The sequence below is a fragment of the Pieris rapae genome, chromosome 17 (genome assembly GCF_905147795.1).
Source record: "Pieris rapae chromosome 17, ilPieRapa1.1, whole genome shotgun sequence".
Classification (NCBI taxonomy): domain Eukaryota; kingdom Metazoa; phylum Arthropoda; class Insecta; order Lepidoptera; family Pieridae; genus Pieris; species Pieris rapae.
In genome coordinates, this window is record NC_059525.1 from 4002841 (window position 1) to 4022593 (window position 19753).

A 19753-nucleotide genomic window follows, 5' to 3' on the forward strand; every position below is an offset into this window, starting at 1 on the left:
AATGTTCGAATACTTTCATAATGTTCAATAAATTCGTCAATTAAAATAAACATTCATGTTATTATAACCTCCTGCCAATGTCGTTATATTTTGACTATTTCGCGTGGTATTGCATTCATTAAATTAATTATTTAAAATAATTGCACTGCCGTGCGTAGGCGAGCCGTTCAATATGAATTAATAATATCGGTAGCATGAGAAAAAACGCAAGTGATTACCATAAACCCGTCTTGTGGAACATGACCTCCGATACAATTGTAAAGAAACTGGTTTCACCGCAAAGGCAACGTTCGATAAGGCGCCACGCCCTGAAGATGTAATCAAATAGTATAATTACAACACTTTGGCCAGGCAACAAAATTAGCAATAATTGGAGCGCTACACGCCCGAATTACATAACTAAAAGATAGATTTTACAGTTTCAGATGAAAAATATTTTTTATCACCCGTATCTTAAACAATTGTCATTGGTGTAAGTATCTCTGCAAGTTAGGTAATTACCCCACGCTGGAACAGGTAAACGGGAGCCTTGGAAGAACAAGAAATTTAATTTAATTGTTTATTTCGGAAAACAAGGTTCCATAGCAATGTTAGTAAGTACAACTTTATAACTTAAATCTAAGTGTTAGTAGGTTTACATTATATTCATACCGGAATCATTCCGCATGAAATAGCGGAACAGTGATTGAGGTATTGGCAATCGACTCGCTCCGCGATCATGCGGAGTATACCGTTACCGCTAGCTTTCACCCTGCGCACCAAGGATGCACATCTCTTGCGCATGGTGGCGTAGAAACAATCCACCCGCGCCTCAGCAAACATCCCCGATGCGCTGCAGAATCGAGGCAGCCGCAACAGTACCCTGAACGCATTATTATATTGGATACGGAAAGCGTTGTATGAATGCTAGTAGTGGAAAAGCGAGCTAGCGGGTGCGAGTGTCGGTCAATATACTCTTGAAGACTTGCTTCAACATAGGGTAAGGATTCGCTGGGCCACCTCAGCTACCGATTTGAGCAGATGCTGCCCCGACACGGATGCTTTGCTTATGCTGCAGTAGGGTATGAGGAGGCACCAACCTGCCACCACTTTTTTTTATAGAAAGGGGGCAAACGGGTTGGAGGCTCACCTGATGTTAAGTGATACCGCCGCCCATGGACACTCTCAATGCCAGAGGGCTCGCGAGTGCGTTGCCGAATTTATTTTTTATGTAATAAAAATCCAATTGCCGAATATCAAAAATTTGAATAATTATTTATTAATTTCTAATTAAACTAAATTAATCAAACAAAACATTTTAATAAAATTATAATTTAATAATACATTATATTTTTTTATTGAAAAAGACTTTCGAATTTCACACTTTTCAAGTATTAAGAAAATTATATATTAATTTAAAGTACCTATTTCAATAAAGAAGTAACAGTAGATTTCCCTCGTTAGTATCTGTTATTTTTTTTTCATTCACGACTAATAATCCTTGAATTAGTTACCATTTTTAAATTAAGTTTAATGTTGTAGAAAAATAATAAACTACTTAATGATACTATAAATATCAATTATTAAGTAACAAAAAATGAATTTCGTCTGCATACTTATTATCATAATTTTATTTTTTTCCTTAATTTATGTTTTTTCACCTTGGTAAATAGCCCTGAACTGAACACATAGTGGCTTAATTTCTGATAATACAGAGCGTGAGAATTGACCTAAATAACTTGACTTGTTTTTATTTTCTTTAACAATAAGTTTGTCTGGCAAAAGTAAAGTCTGAATTGTGTCTGTAACTTAGAGAAATGGCCTAACTAGTAACACGAAAATACATTTTCTTAAACATAATTAATCGCTTGCAAAAATTTGAAGATGGCTACTTTGAATTCTTTAGATTGTTTAAAACAGGCGTATTTTTCAACAACATCTAATAAATCTTAGAGTAAAGATTGTATTTGTTACAATAGTAAATGTACGGGAGTTTCGCAGACTGCCAAAATACGGAAAGGCGCATATCTCTGTCACGATTGACGTCATCATCGAACTGACTTGTTACAGCTAATAGTGTAAATTCAAGGCAGGAGACGGGCTGGTAGAAGAAAGAAGACGTGGTTGCGGAACGTATGGGAATGGCATTATAAGCGAAATGTTTTTACATGGAAAGGTACATTCGGCATCATTCATGGCTGCAAAGGACCGTGAGTTTTAACGGCCGATCGCGTGGCTGGATGCGGACAAGGCTAAGCCGTTAACGTACCCTGCCTCAGGCGATTGTTGGTGGCGCCGTGGGGTTTTAGTGGGTATGCACAGTAGCGAGTCCCACAAAACCCTTCACTACGAGGCAACCGTGCCGCGAGGGGTATGCGTAACGCACTTCCCCACGAAAAAAAAGGGGCCTCAGCGTGCAACTCTAAGGTTGTAGGGTCGATACCTGGCTACCAATTGACTTTCTATCTATGTGAGCATTTAACTTTCCATGGAACGGTGATGGAAAACATCGTGCGGAAACCGACTTGCCTTATCAACTTAAAAGTCGACGGCGTGTGTCATGCACAGGATCAGGCTGATCACCCTAATAATTGATGAACTAACATGAGCCACACAGCCAGACAATTGATAACTTTGTACAAACGCCATCTTGCCATTTTGATCTATTAACTATCAAATGAATTCAAATTCAGAATTGATTAAAATCTCAACCGAAATAAAAGCATTCCTTTTAGACGTTAATTTTGATAAATTATACGCAAAAAACAATGATAAATTTTAATGTTTTGTCAACTCACAACTTCCCACAGTTGGACAATTAATTTTCATTAGTAAACAAAGGTAATTAGATATGTCAACGAGTCTCAAAATGACCTTGTATTTTAAGTGGTCCACGCTGTTTTCTACTACCGTGTGATATTGTGAAACTTTCTAGGCCTATGCATTGCAATATTCATAATTAGAAATTACTTGGTGTAACATGTCAACATGCGAAGTTAGGCACTGATGGAAATTTGACCGAATAATTAAATCTTAATATTAAAGGAGAACGAGATGTCAGCGCTGGTACTCTGTAAGTCCCGATAGAATCACGACTTGGAAACACGTCGAAGCACGAATTTCTGAAGTCCCAATGTTGTATCGCTACAGAGTGACTGAGCAGAAAACCAGAAGGCAAGAAAGTCAGCATGTCTGTAGAGTTGCTGAGTTTCTTGCTCGTTCTTCTCAGAACAAGGCCTCCTGCTAGTTTTGCGAACGGATTTTTTTATAGAACAGGGGTCAAACGGGCAGGAGGCTCGCCTGATGTTAAGTGATACCGCCGCCCATGGACACTCTCGATGCTAGAGGGCTCAAGAGTGCGTTGCCGACCTTTTAAAAATTTGTACGCTCTTTTCTTGAATATAATAGTATTATATAATTCATACATCTTTATGGCGTAGTGCTCTTTCGCGAATTTTGTAAACATTTTTGACATTCATAAGAATGCCCTAGACGCATTTAAACTGAATAAACGAAATTTGATTAATCAATCAATCGATTAACTCATATTTCTCCAAATAAAAGCGGTCATTGTAAAATTCAACATAATTTCACACGTCGAAATTATTTTTTGTATACAAATAATGTGAATTTCAAAATGTTAATAAGAATTAAACGAAGAGTTCGTTACGTAATACGCCTTAATTATTTATTTCATAGATAAAAATATAACATTTCGCGCATATTATAATTAGACTTTGATAAGCTAATTGAATTGTTTTGTAATGCTGTTAAGGAGGTTTTAGTACCACGTTCGGTTTTGTTTAATCTAATTTATATAATTATAACCGTTAGTGTATACCATTGTTTGTAATAACTTTTAAAAACTAAACAGAATAATAAATCAAATAAATCAGTGGCGTTTCAACCTCTATCGATGTGGGCCTTAGATTGCTGTATATGTTTCATTTGTTAATATGAGATTAAGCCAGTAAGTAAAAATGTGCACATAGAAATAGCACAGCAGCACATCCACAAATCGAACCTACGACCTCAGAGATGATAATGGCCGGCCAACACTGCACATAATAATTTACTTTTAATTAAATTGAGTTTATATTTTAATATGGAACTGTCCTAACGTTGTCCTTGGGAATATAATTCCACTTTAATAAAAGCGTTTCTAGCACTGTTATGCAATTTAATAAATGTTTCTTCTTCAGAAGTAGTAGTAGAAGTAGTAGACTCGAACTTGGTCCGTTTTGCGTAAAGACCTGGCTACTTAAGCCAGCCCAGCTCCTTCCAGAAGCACAGAAGTCTCTTTTTCAGAAGTTTAAGAACTACATCCGCACTGGACCGGCTTACCACTTTACTTCTACAGTTAAATAACTAACAGAATCTTAACTTCTAACGTCAAACCTTGATATCAAATCCTTTTTCTTATAAACTCATTACCAGAGTCTCCCGTTAATGTTTTTCTAACAGCAGATGTTATACTGGACGCGTAAATGATAATTACACTATAAGAGAACATTTACAATAATTTACCAGCAAATTTAGCCAAAACTAGTGCAGAGTTCGAATAATCATCGATCATAATTGATATCCTATTCATTTACATATTCAATTAGGAGAACATTGCGAAAATTGACAAATTACAACCACAACGGACCATGATGTATTACTTATTAACTTGATGTATTAAACTAACGAATATTTTAGTTAATTTAGATTTAAATGATTTATTGAATGTTTGCAACAAGGATATGAAAGATCAAAAAAAAATCTTACGGTTTAATCTTTTATTATTTATATTATATATGTACTATATTGTTTTACATTTATATTCACGTTAATATTATGTAAATTTTATATAAATGTATTCGTAAATTAATTGGTATTAGCTATATATAAGCCTAAATTAGCAATTTGTTAAGTTGTTAAGTTTAAAACATATCAAAGAGCTTCTTAATTATTTTAAAAACTGGTGTAAGTTAGAATCTTAAGATAGGATATTGGCACAGTTGAACTGTCATTTTTATACAAAGGTATCTAACTAAACTATCCATATACCGATCCGACTTACCATGGATAACTTGTATCGACAGATCCAAGAGACCTGTTATATTCATAATTTAAAATTATTTTCGTAATATTTAATAATTACGTAATTGTCAAAATTTAGTACGTATTTGTAAATTTTAAGTGAAGCACCTTATTTGAAAGCTTAAGATAAAATTTCGTTACATCCTGTCGATTCTGAGAAACTTTATCCATAACATTATTTCAATTCAGACAGGTTATAGAAATAATAAATATTAAAATAAATAAATAATAGAAAATGCATTTTTTTAAATTAATTAATAATAATAATAATCTTTATTTATTTTCTCACAAAACTTGATAAGTTACAACTATTTATAAATGTATGTAAATAATTGTCATTCTTCTTTTGAGGTATAGTTATTGTTTATGTGAGACTGATGCCTGCTAAAGGTTGAGCACCTGTGTTACAGGTCATCAGGCCTCCAGCACTTCGGATCGAGAAAAGATAATAAATAAGAGACAATTATGGTTATAGTAGGTTGTAACGTTAACAAAATAAGAAAATATATACATTTTACTACAATTGTAAATTAATGTAATATGATAAAAATTTATACCTATATATTTATTTAAGTCTTAACAAAAAACACATCTATACGAAATGGCCTTTGGCTTCTGTGCAGATCTTTAATCTGTTTGGCCACGAAACTATGGATTGAATTTCGCCACTGCTTCCTCCAAATATTGTTTGTTTAAAGTAATAATTAAACAAATACGATAAAAGTAAGAAGTAATGGTGGTGTCTATTACAAATAGGCTTTACCAGTTAATTTGGAATTATAGATTTTGGCAAAACAACAATCTATGTAGCAATTACGATTGTTTTGAATATATTTATAATATTTGTTTAATTTGTAGACACGAAGTTGCTTGCAAATACAGACCAATCAAGTATATTGAATATAATAAATATTAATTTGGTAATAAATAGTTCATGATTAGCGTTTCTGACATGTTTATCCACTTTCATTGTGAATGGCAATTTAATTAATATACAAAGAAGTAAACCGATTTAAAATTGTTCCTCTATTAAAAGTAATTAAAAATGCTTTACTAAGCACTTGGTATACGAATAAAACCAGTGGTGCAACAAACTCATCACTTTCATGTGCATTTGTTTTTTTTTTAATCCAAGTTAGTTCATTTGTTTTTTAAAAATTTACACAGCATTCTCGTAACAGGCGCACACTGTTGACCTTTTTGGGTCCACGGCATGCCAAATCTCGATATGTTTTCCTTCGTTGCACGAGCGAATGCTAGATGCGTACATGGATAGAAAGAAGCTTCAGGGATGAGTGTCTAGGTCTACTAACTTTATCGTACGGCCATCACTGCTCTAATAAAATTGCCCCGCCAGCTAACCTATTCCACATGACATGATGAAAAATGAAATTCCGAAGAATATTAGAAAATCCACTGGCTTATTAAGATCAACAATTAATAAAACCTCTGTGGTGCTATTAAAATGTAATTACAATTTTCACTTCAATATTATTGTAATTATACCCTTTCAGTATAATTTATTTTGTCCGTCTTTAAAGTACTTAATATATAATTAAATAATACTAATTAGCTAATTGGTAAAGGCACAATTTAACCTCGATTATTTGACATTTGCTGGAATTGAAAAGCTGTTTTCTGCAATTGATCACAACGGATCGTTGACGAGTTGAACTATTGAGAAGCCGGAAAGGCCGCCCTAAGTAGCTGAAGTCAAGGTGTTATTTATGAACTCGGCGGGATAATAATCAAAAAATTATCTCCTTCCTCAAAGGCCGGCAACGCAGCCACTAGTGTTGTTCTCTATGGGCTGTGGATGACTGCCGTTTATGAGCGTCCCGTAGGCTCGTTTGGCCCCCTATAAAAAAAGAAGGTATGGCCTGGAACAAGACCGATCACAAACTTGTCAGAAAAAAAGCTTTTAAATAATCAATCTGAGGCCAAGACTCATATAAGCGCCACTGCTTTATGTATTATTATTAAAACTGTCAACAAATGAGTGGGTTATCTTAAATCAATCGTCAATTATCCAAATTATTCAAACAAACAATTTTTCACGTGAGCAAACATATAAATATTATAACTATTTTTTTAAATTTGATTGCACACAAAACCGCAATTCTGTGTTACCGGATTCGCGAATTCTTTTCTCAAACAATCTACAGGAAACCACTGAAACCAGATATTTTTAAGTAGACATTTTAGCAATATGGTGCAATTATATTAAATAGCAATGTTATGTACTTAAATATTCATGAATTCCGAATGTCCAACAAACTGTGAATGAAAATGGGTCAATGATATGTATGGAATGATATCAGTCGATTTGATAAACTTGTTATTAATCTGTTTACCATTTACCATATTAGAAATACTGATATATGTAAAACAGGGCTATACTCCGCTCTTCTGGGTTGATGGTGTCCAATAAAAAACGATTAGGCTATACGTACGACGTAGAATTTCCTTAGCCTTGGGAATCTTTAGCATCCGCGTCTAACACCACATTGCCCAGTATAAAATTAAAAACCATATACATTGTTCTAGTTACTAAAGATTAGTGTAGTTTTAACTATTCATTACAACTAATCTGCGACCTTACCTTCATTGGTATAAGAGACATTTACAAAAGATTTTGTTAGAGAGATTACTTCCCAGAACAAATAAACATATTAATTAAAAATAAATGAATATACACCTAATATATCACATTGGGAATTGTACTCATATTATTCCTTTACTTATAGATTTTTGGCAATCGTCCTTGTGACCTTGTTTGCCTGTCCTAAACGAATATCATGTTGTCCAGTACTCGACTACCTTGCAGATAATACTATTCCTTAGTCATATCCCATATCCTTGACAAAGTTTCATAAGGTTTTTAATTTACTTCAATTAACTGGAAACGAATATATTTACATATCAGCCTACGCAATTCGCTACATTAATAAATATTTCACGACGTTTCCGTTTCAAGTATTAAAAGTTTTAAGGATTAGAGATAAATAAGTTTATACTTATATATAACGTTATCGCTTAGCTAAGCGTGCGATTATGAACGAACGTCGTACGCTCGAATCCCGGCTATAAATTTAAATATGCGTAATTAACAGTTGAAAGGTTTCCGGGGAGAAATAATAATAATAAATAATAAAAAGTCTTTATTCATTTTAAGTACATTTTCTTTTCAAAGTGTAAGATTTGGAAACCCTTTTAAGTAAAAAATACCTGCTTCTCTTCCATAAACTTAATTATTTAAAATAATGACATTATTTAACCTATTTTTTTTAACCGTTTCCTTTTTATTTTTATTTTATGAACCCTTATCATAGTGAGTGAGTGAATGAGTGAGTAAATGAGTGAGAGAGTGAATGAGTGAGTGAGTGAGTGAGTGAGTGAATGAGTAAAGTGTATTTACATCGTGGGTTTCAAAAGCAGCTATAAGTCGTGTTCATAAGCCAGTCCTTTATTAGGGTTTTTAGGTTGTAGGCGGTGAGAGGGTAGATGTTAAGCAGCCTATTTAGATAAAACAGCCTAAATATATAATGGAAGAAGCATATAATTAGTCCAAATAGAAACTCCAACAGGCCTTTACACAAAAGGGGTTCATGCTGCGGAACACGAATGGAAATTATAATAACTAACCTAGACTTACTAACAGCTATTTCAGTAGTAAATTTTTAGTACACAATTACAGTGGCTTTATTATATCAATAAACACGTGCTCGCATGGTTAAGTACAAATAACTTGGTTTACTTTGAACATAAGATAGAAACAATAAACATTTTTATTCCAGTAAATAGTTTCATGTCTTACTTAATACAGCACTTTACACAATACAATTTAATTGTCTTTTCCATATTTTTTTTATTATTACTTTGTAGGTTAAGAACATTGTAAATAATTTATTCTTGATTGTATAAATATATTATTTCACATAATATGCAAAAAACATTAATCATTTCATATTTGAAAACCGCTGTGGTTTGTATTAATCTAACAATAGCAGTGTTCAGAAGCCCTACATAAATATAAAAATAGTTCATCAACTTGTTTTTATGTTACTTAACGTTAATTGTAGAAAGTTAGCGGATTTCGCGAATTAATAAATTTACTACGTAAACCATGTCTCCTAAATATTATTAGGTAATAGGTAAGTACCTGTAAAATGGCTGCCTATGTGTGTAGCTTTGATGTCGCAATATAAAATGATAGCGCGATTTCTAAGTATTACACCATATTTATTCATACTTATGAAACATTTTTTTTCTTTCAACTGCTGAGAACACGTCCTGATACATATCCCTGTATTCGCACCGTCCGACAAACAGAGATGGTAGCAGACAAATGGAGATCTAAGCAAAGCACAAACCGCGCCTGGAAGAGATCTGAGACAAAATTATGAAATATGTAAAGGCGACAAACAAAAAATGTAAGACCGGGGCTCGCCCATGACTAAATAATATCACCGATCTTGCTGAGGCGTATCTCATAGACACGCAACACAAAGTATAATTTTAATGTATGTATCTTTTTAATAACAACACGTAAAAAGTCCCTGAACATAATAGCAGGGGAGTAGAACGAAAATTGTTTAAACGAAATATGATAATCTTGTCGACTATTTTTAAAGCTTTATTTATTCATATCGTTTACATTTCTTAATATTAGTATTAGTTGTGTTAGTACGGTGTATAGCGACGTGTATATCGCTCGTATATACTTACATATTAAGTTTCTCATATAAATAAAGTAAATTTTTTGTAATGACAAATAAACAATAGTATAAATTTAAAAATTTAATTTATACTATTGTTTTTCTTTTTAATTTTTTTTTCTTTTTTTAGTTTTTCTATGGCTTCTGTTAGGCTAAACCAAATTTGTCAACTAAAAATACCTCATATTCCTATCACCCTTTAACGATATTACCAAATGTGATTCGTGTTATAACTCAACAAAGTTCAACATTTACTATTCAAAAAAGAGATACTAAATTACTTAAATCCACTCTGATTTTATAATTAATGTAAATAAAATCAACAAACTTAATATTCCAATAATTGATCTAAATACTGTATAATGATATATTTTCATAATGTATATTTGATCGACTTCTGTATAAATCAGTCAGTTTTGCGCACGATTATACAGTATTTCCGCTCTATTTCACCTACTTTGCGAAGGTCGCAGGAGTTTGACACATTCAGGCGAGAAGGCTGTGTTTCCTGTGACTAAAACATAGCTGTAGTCCAACCATGTTACACTTATAGTATTAATTCAATGGCGGTTTTTTCGTTTATAGATCTTGAACTCATATTTCTGCGTAGGTTTGACGCCATCTCTGGTGGCCTACATTTGTATAGCTTTGGCAATTACTCCAATATTAGATAAAATTCCATGTTCGACGAAATATTAAACATTTTTCTTTAGTGTGTGGATGATTTGCTTTTAGTTCTTGTCCTTGGTTGTATTCTTCTCTTACAAACATTGTGTAAAAAAAACTTGGTGATTAAAAATATTTGGTTTATTGCCAGTTCTTCTCTTCTGTTCTACGCCCTTGATTTGAGAACTGGCTGTAAATGTAAAATTAGAATCATTTAAAGTATATTTTGACGTTCATAAGTGTACATTATGTTACCTATATGAATAAATGATTTTTGATTGATTTGATTTTAATTCCTTACAGTTCGAACTAGTAATATAAAAGAAAGAAATGTGTGCAGATCCAAACCTACGACCGATCGCTACTTAATACATATTAATAACGTAGTCATAGTATTGTAAATATATGTGGTTTATACCTAAATTATGTATAAATTAATATACATATTAAGAATAATATCTCAAATTTATTAAAACGGAAACACGAAAATATTTATTTCCTCGTGAGAAGGATGTATCTAGAAAGAAAATTACTTAAACAACGCAATTAAAATAAACAGATTAAACAAAATATATGGGAAAACCCTAATTGCTGATTTAACAATATTTTATTGATTTGTGTAGGACTGGAATCTCAATTATCAATGGAAACATTTGAACAATAAAACATAATCAATTTTAAAGTTTTTTGGTGTAATTGAAAAAAGTTGTATAGACAACTTTTTTTTATAGAATAGGAGGTAAACGGGTATGTATGTGAAGTTAAGTGCCCGTGGACACAAAAAAACCCATGAAAAATCTCAAAGAGAGCTCAACAGTGTGTTGCCGGCCTTTTAATATTCTTGTCATTGGTTTTTTATTGGTAATTCATAAAGATTATATTACAGTAAAATAACCTTTTAATGTGCTGTAATTGTTATGCAAATTATTGTTGTCATACATTAATAAGAAAAATTATAAAAAGAAAATAAATCTGATATAGATATTCGAACCAATTCGACTAAGTTTTCTTAAAGAAAAGAGCGTACCAACTACATCGTAATACTATAACACAAAATTGTGCTTTTGCTATATTCGTCGACATCGTTGTCCTCAAAGCAACTTCCCACTACCATAAGACCAGTATTGTAACCACTGCACCAGAAGATTATAGGCACAACTATTATTCAAGGTCCACAGACCTGGGGCCAAATATATAAATGATATTTACAACTAGATAAAACGTTATGAATTATTGTTTTCCATCAATTTGTCAAAGTAGGGAAGTGAAACCATTGTGACAATATTCCAAATTTGATTTTTTTTATTTTTATTTTGAACAGTATGTCATTTGGCAAGTGATTTAACGTCTCTTACGGTGATTGGAGCGTACTTGCTATAACACGTGGGTTCAAACCGTGAATGGCCAACTATAGAGCTATGAACGCAAAAGACTTCTAACTAACGTCATAAAAAATGTACCGAAAAGTATATAATAATATATAAATTAAAGCTTACATGCTTTTAATACCCCTAACATATAATTTGCAAAAAATAGTTTTTATTATTATTTCAAACCTTGGAGAGGAAGTTATTTTTTTATTAGACCTTCTAGTTATATTAACGTCAAAGTAATCAATTAATTATTTTTTGTTATTAAGTGCATAAGTGGAATAATTCTAATCATAAAATTTGCACAACACAAAATCCTTTTTGCCAACGACAATATTGCTTTATTTCAAAACTCCCAACGCCATTATAAATTATTAAATGTCACAAGAATCAGGGATGCTGATGATCAGTTCTAATGATATATAATCAATTTAATATCATATTTGTAATGTTCAGTTTAATTAAATATAACTGTAAAAATTCCGAGCGTAAATATTTTTATACTATTATTGTTGATTGCGTAATCTGTGGATATTTCCTCGGCATTTCTACGCGCTGGTAGGAGAATTAACTTTTATAAAGCGGGGGTAATTCGTAGCACTTTTAGTTCATTTTAAACAGCTGAAGCTATTCGAGCTGTATATATTGTACGTATAAAAAGTGCGTTTTCATAAGCGTAGTACTAGACATTTTTTAAAGTCAAACTTTATTTACAGAAATATGTTGGCGCGTTTTCTTATACTCGGCTGCCTATTGGCCACAATTTCTGCTACTGTAAAACTGCGGGAACTGTACTCCTGGAATGTTTTGGACTGGAATTACCCTGATTTGTACTCGAAGCAGAGGGATCTAGACAGTGGGGCCCTGAATCCTAAAAATGCCCTTCCAGTTGGTATCGAGAGATGGAGGAACAAGCTCTTCGTCAGTGTGCCTAGATGGTTTCCAGGTGTGTATTTACTTTGTTTCTTCCGCACCTGTCTGATGGGGTTATGACCTGTCAAAAGATCAAAAATATTTTTAATTGATAATTTTTGTATCAGTAATGGAATTCATATTAATTAACTGGTTTCATGTTAAGAATTCTTTCTATAAAACAAAAGTTGTTGTTGTGTATTTTACTTGTAATTTAAATTTAATTTTAACAAAACAAATCGAACTGACTTAAAAATTCACTGAAAAGTATAGGAATATTTAAAATTTACATTTATTAGCTTTATTACTAATATAATTAAATATGTATAGTGTCGTTTATTTCTATAATTGGGGTAAGATATATTTACCTTATTACTTATAATCGGTGGCGCGAAACGTTTAATTTAATATCCAGAATCTCAGTACAAAACCTATTAAGTAATTTCGCTGCAAATCCAAATCATTTGTCACCTCGTTCAACACCACAGCCAAACGGTTCAAGGCAGGAGGAGGTTAGACTTACCATTAAAACATTTTTTTTAATCAATTAAAAACTCTTTTGCAAATATTGAATTCACTGTACTATGAAAGAATTACTTTAAATAAATACGTTGAAATAAAAACATCAATCAAATTTCATATAATTAAATATAAAAATAATCTTCTTATTAAATTAATATTCACCTGTAATTTAAACGCCAATTATAATAATCACAATAGAAATATATTTTAATTATAATACATTTATATATTTATGTTGCCTAATTTGCATGAAAAAAAAACCGTATTATAATATTTATGCAAATTATTATTCGCATGGATAAATCTGATAACCCTCTAATGGACCTTGGGCAGACATTTCTAAGTCTCTCTCTCTTTCTAAGGATTAATAATTCTCCCTTAATATCTTATTATACATTAAAATTTAATGATTTAATATTATAATAAGTATTGTTTAGACCTAAACAGTAAAGGTTTTTCCTGAAAACTAACGCAAGACCAGCCAAATAAATATGACCATGCCAAAAGATTCTTTGAATTTCCTATTACTCTTAAGTAATAATTCAGAGGAATATATTTCTGCTTTGATCGTTTAATTTATCGAAATAATTAATACTTTACTTAGTAATTGGATCTAATCCTCCGAGTTCACTTGAAAAACCAGGCGTTGGCCTGATTTGAATTATTAATTATGCGTTCACCACTTCGAAAACAAATTATATATTTAATAAGTACAGATTAAAAATACTAATATGTATGTATTGTTTAATTACGAGATACCGTCAGTCTTTCTGAATATAAGCACATTTAAGAACTTGGCTCGTACAACAAAGCGAAAGTTATAAATAAAAAAATTAAACTACTTTTACTCGTCTATATTTTCTAAAACCCTAAGAGATTATGCTATTATGTATTCGGTTTTCGGAACTGAGACACTAAACACGATACTTGATATACTCATTACGTCATAATATTCTGTTCACTCATTAGACAACAATTCAATATAATGTAAAAGATTTGGGAACCCTTTTAATTAAAAAAATACTTGTATCAGGGTTCCCAGCTCTTCCATAAAAAACATAATAGTATATTCCATTACAAAAATATCATATATATGTACATATAAATTGTAATAACATCTATTTTTTATAATTTTGGTTATCAACTTTTGGTTCATAGTCCTATATAAATTATGATTATAAATTGCTAAAGTACTGTGGCACTATTTCACAAGATTCAAATCAGTTTGACTATTACGAACTTGTGACAAGCTTTCGACAAATACATGAGTCGGTAAATCTCGCAAACTGTTTAGATAAACTTCTAATTCTAAATAGCCCACTAACCGGTATCTAGAGGAGTTAAAGATACAGTAATCAAATCGCGAACAGTATGAAAGATCAAATAGCTAATGTATAGAACAGTATTAATATTTATTAATATGGAAAACATAGGGTTCCGTAGGTCAAGCAGAAATTTAAAATATGTTACAAAACTTACCCTAAGCGTAATTTATTAATATTTGAATCAGTTTTGGATAACTAAGCACAAGACGAGTATTTATGCGAAAATTTCTATTCATTGCTTGCTTATGTGGCCATCTAAGGTTGATGCCTTAAACTGAATTCTAAGATTGAATTCCCTAAAATAACAAAACACAATCATGATCCTTCAGATTCGGCAATGGTTATTAATAGATCCATTTATTTAACTTATTTCGCTGATTTGTAAATCGAAACCATCCAGGGCTCCACCCAAACGCATACAAAAAACATCATTCAAATCGGTGTCGCCGTTTAAGAGTTCAGTGATATAAACACGTACAGTAGAATTATATATATATATGTTAGCTATCATTTAAAATAGATCGAACTGCATATGGTGTGCAAATATGATTTAAACCTGACATACATTTGACACGTGCCAGTACTAAAAAAACTTCAAAATGCAGTCTAAGATTGTATTCGCGAAATGCAAACAAACCAAATCACGATTTGCCCAACCCAATAATTATGATAAACACACGCAATGCATATTTGCTTTAGAAAATTGCTAGAAGTGTTACAAAGTGGATATACTGTCGATACCGGTGAACGCAATTATTATGTATATACATCGCAAATTACATGATTATTTCATCTATATATAATATAAACGGGAAAATGTATTTTTATTTATTCCTAATAAACTCAACTTCACATATTCTTTCAAGATTAGAACATTACATTATACCGGATAAACTAGGCTATTTGAATTACAAAACATTTAAAGTCTTGCTGGAAGGTAGAACTTAACATTTTAAAAGTTGCCTAAGCTTTCGAGGACTTGCAGACAATATATCTGCATGCAAGATGACTTCTTTGTATCTTCTTAAATAATAAAAAAATGGCAAATAAATGATTGATCGATGACATGATCGAAATGACATGACATGAACGTTTTAAAATAATTTATTTAATGCATTCAATCCAACTTAATAAAAGCCGACAACGCAGTCGGGAGTCCTCTGGCATTGAGTGTCACTTAACATTAGATGAGCCTGCTCGTTTGCCCTTGTTCTATATAAAATACAGTTTTCTTTAAAACCACGATTGACCGTTTATCAAATGATTTGCTATATACATTTCGTTTAAAATATTTTTTCGTATTTCATTGTCATCAAAAATGTTGTTTTATCTTATTTTTCTGTATTAAAATATGTATTTTTAAAGTTATTTGTGTTATTTCAAATAAGGGTTTATAAATAATACAGATTTTAATCGTATTATCGATTAGATCGTAGACAAAGAATACGTGTTTTACTTAAGCTTAAGTCAATTTTGTCGTTATCTTAAGAATACCGAATTTTAATTTTAAAGAAAATGAATAAAAATGTAAATAGTTTGTTATCTTAATATATAATCTCCTGTCACGATGTTTATCCGCGATGGACTCCTAAATTACTTAACCGATTTTAAATTAAATTGGCACACCGTGAGCAGTCTGGTCCAACTTAAGAGATAGAATAGCTTAGATCTTTAATTATAGTTGAGATCTTATTTTATTGCAAATTATTTGTATATTTATTATTTGATACAATTCTAGCAGATGGCGCTGTGTTAACAGTGCCAACATTTCACATAAGCTATCTACCTTTCACATCAGTTCTCCTACAGTTTCCCTTGAATAGCTTACTATCATATAATATAACAAAAACCTTAGCCACAGAAACGCTTGGCCGAGTCTGCTAGTGGTTTACAAAAGTGTTTACCATCATTGTCGACACCAAAATATATCTTAAAATTTTTATTCAATTTACAGGAATACCAGCAACATTGAATTACATATCTCTGGACGCACCATACGAGCCATCACCAAAGTTGACACCATACCCAAGTTTTAAGGAAAATGAGCTTGGAAACTGTGAAAATGGTCTGACCACTGTGTACAGAATCAAGGCGGATAAATGCGATCGTTTATGGGTTTTAGATGTCGGTACCTACGGCTATGGTAAGGTTCTATGATTGCCATAATAATAAGCCTATTATTTATTTACCATACGAAGTATTGTTAAGGTCGTAGAATGGGTATTCGGCTGTGTACCCGATTTTCCATCTAAATACGCATTTAACATTCGCTTCAACTTTGAAGGAAAATATGTGAGGCTTGGCTTGCTTAGGCCAAACAGTCGACGGCGTCTAGCACAGAAGGTTAATCACCTACTTACATATTAGATTGACAAATGATTACTTTCTGCCAGCAAGTCAACGTCCACGATATAATTGCTTTTATAAAAAAACCATAAATTATAGCATGTTGTGTCACATATCTGTGCGACTTCTATGATTATATGTCTAGTTAGCTAGCTGGTATCTGGCAGAATGACCAACGCTATGGAATAGTCTGCTCCTCAGCATAATGCTGAGCCAGGGCCAATTACAACCACAGCACACACTTAAAACATATATTGTTATTTAAAAGACAAAAAAAAATCTGTCTCTCATTATTTTTTTACAATTATTATTTTGTGTGTTTTGTTAGTAATAAATGTTATGTCTATTTTGTCTAGTATAATTAATATTTGAAATTTTGTTTTAGATCCGAATGTTACCAATGTCTGCCCGTATGCGCTTAGCGTTTATGACTTACACACTAACCAAAGACTAAGAAGATACGTCTTCCGCTCTGAAGATATCGTACCAACCACCTTCATTGCCAATATAGCATTAGACGAAGGTGACACCTGTGAAGACTACTTCGCCTACTTTTCAGATGAACTGGGCTACGGTCTGATCACTTACTCTTGGGAACAAAACAAGTCTTGGCGATTCAGTCACGGATTTTTCCTTCCCGACCCCTTAGTTGGTGACTTCAATATCGCCGGCATGAACTTCCAATGGATCTCCGAAGGGATTTTCGGAATTTCCGCCTCACCAAAAGGACCCGATGGATACAGAACTCTCTACTTCAGCCCGATAACGAGCAACACAGAATTTGCTGTTTCAACGCGTATTCTTAGGGATGAAACTAAAGTTAAAGGATCTTACAAAGATTTCAAAGTAGTTGGTTCAAGAGGTCCCGATACCCACACAACCGCTAAAGTAGTGGACGAAACAGGTGTTCAGCTGTACAATTTGATTGATCAAAATGCCATTGGGTGCTGGAACACACAACTGCCAATGAAACCGCAAAATACAGCTGTAGTTGATCGTGATGATGTTTCGATGATCTTCCCGTGCGACGTTAAAGTCGATGGAGGACGAAACGTTTGGGTAATATCAGACCGAATGTCTATATTCTTAGAGTCTGAATTGGACTACAGCGATATAAACTTCAGAATTTTCACCGCCAACTTCGATGATCTGGTTCGTGGAACAGTCTGTGACCCATCTATTACAACATATCAACAACCAAACTATCGCAACTCTATTCCTATCTATCAAAACTTCCCTTCAAGTACACCACGAGGTATACCAGGTTTTAGATCTTCGCTTGGCTCAGTAGGTCCACAGAAGTTTATAAATGACGCCAATCCAACTTTTATTAACTATAATGCCCAACAAAGCCAGCCCTATGTATTCCCTACTGCAAAATCCCTGTCTACAACAAGGAACCCCTGGTGGACCACAAATAATTATTCGTATTAAATTCGGGGTTTTCATATGACGATGAAAATTACTGAATTACAACTATGAAATGTATGCGGGATAAATAGTTATAATTCATATGAAATGTCTTTAAAGTGTTTAAAGATCGCAATTACATTATATGTATATACGATAAGCTTATTACAGATTTTGTTTTGATTTTAAATCAACGTTTTATATTTAATTGAAAGTACCAAAGACAGTAAAATGGATTTTAAGTATCCTCAAGAAAACAGATACAGTATGGAAAAATTTAACAGACATCTTATATGAATTATAATACCTTTTAGTTCGATTAAATATTATTTATTTGTAGTACATATGCTATAAAATTATAGCAACAAATGTTACAACAAAATGCTTTTTGTAGATAGCAATTTTTATACATAAGAAATTTGTATATATAATTATGATTGTAAGAAATATATAATGTAAAGTATATTCTGATTTTTAAATGTCCCATATTCCTCCACAACATCTGGGCAGAAACAATAATGTGTGCGCTTCATACATTATTTTAATTGAACCCAGAAGCAATAAGCCAACCAAGAAAGGGGAAATTTAATCTCATAATAAAAAAATTCAATGTTGCTACAACCTTCTCAGGATTGGTCCTCAGATTTCTGAATCTGTTTCATGATCTTTGTTAACTTATCCACTTTTTGGATCTAAGGCAAGCACGGTGTTTTTCTTCGCCGTTTTAGCGAACCGGGAATCGAACATACGACCTCAGAAGAGTCGCACGCTGAAGCCACTAGGCACTCTCTTAATAAGATTCGGATACAATTTCCTTGACGCTCCAAGGTCATTCTCTTTTATCACCTGCAAATAAATTTTCTTCGATAAAATGTTATTTTTATTATTGACATGTATATAACAAAAAACGATAATACCAAAAGATGGAATTCATTATAATAGGAACCAAAAAAAAATATAATAATTCTATTATACCTGATAAATCTTACACTATAAAAAGAAGAATGTACCAACTTAAATGAATAAAGACTTTTAAAAAAAAAAAAAAACTAACCTTAAAATTTTATCATATTTTAATAACTATTTAAATATATTATTAAAAGGAGTCCCTTTAGGCAAGGTAAGGCTGATACTGGCAGCCTTCCCCCTTTGAATAGCTGTACTAATTCTCTGACGGAGTAGGTAGCTTATTTATTATTTATATTTCGTCATTTTTACCTATCTTAACATGTTTTAAAAACGTACTGTGATGGTTTTTCAGGTACTGAAGCTCCCCTTAAAAAAAATCTAAAAACACTTACAGAAGATTTTTTAGACAGAAACAGAAATTACATTTTTTTTAATAAAAGTCAAAATTATAATCAGAGAACTAATATAACTTTTAAATCACAGTCATAGTTCTGCAGTAACCTTGAATCCT

At 32.2% G+C, this 19753-nt stretch overlaps 1 protein-coding gene across 1 annotated transcript; it reads left to right on the top strand.

The window, feature by feature from the left end:
• Nucleotides 1-12379: 12379 nt before the first annotated feature.
• On the top strand, nucleotides 12380-18751 carry LOC110993643 (protein yellow-like). The gene is made up of 4 exons (XM_022259979.2): nucleotides 12380-12465; nucleotides 12535-12764; nucleotides 16532-16720; nucleotides 17309-18751. Exons 2-4 carry the CDS (start codon nucleotides 12539-12541, stop codon nucleotides 18355-18357), a joined length of 1464 nt encoding a protein of 487 aa, XP_022115671.2. The 5' UTR covers nucleotides 12380-12465; nucleotides 12535-12538; the 3' UTR covers nucleotides 18358-18751.
• Nucleotides 18752-19753: the final 1002 nt, after the last annotated feature.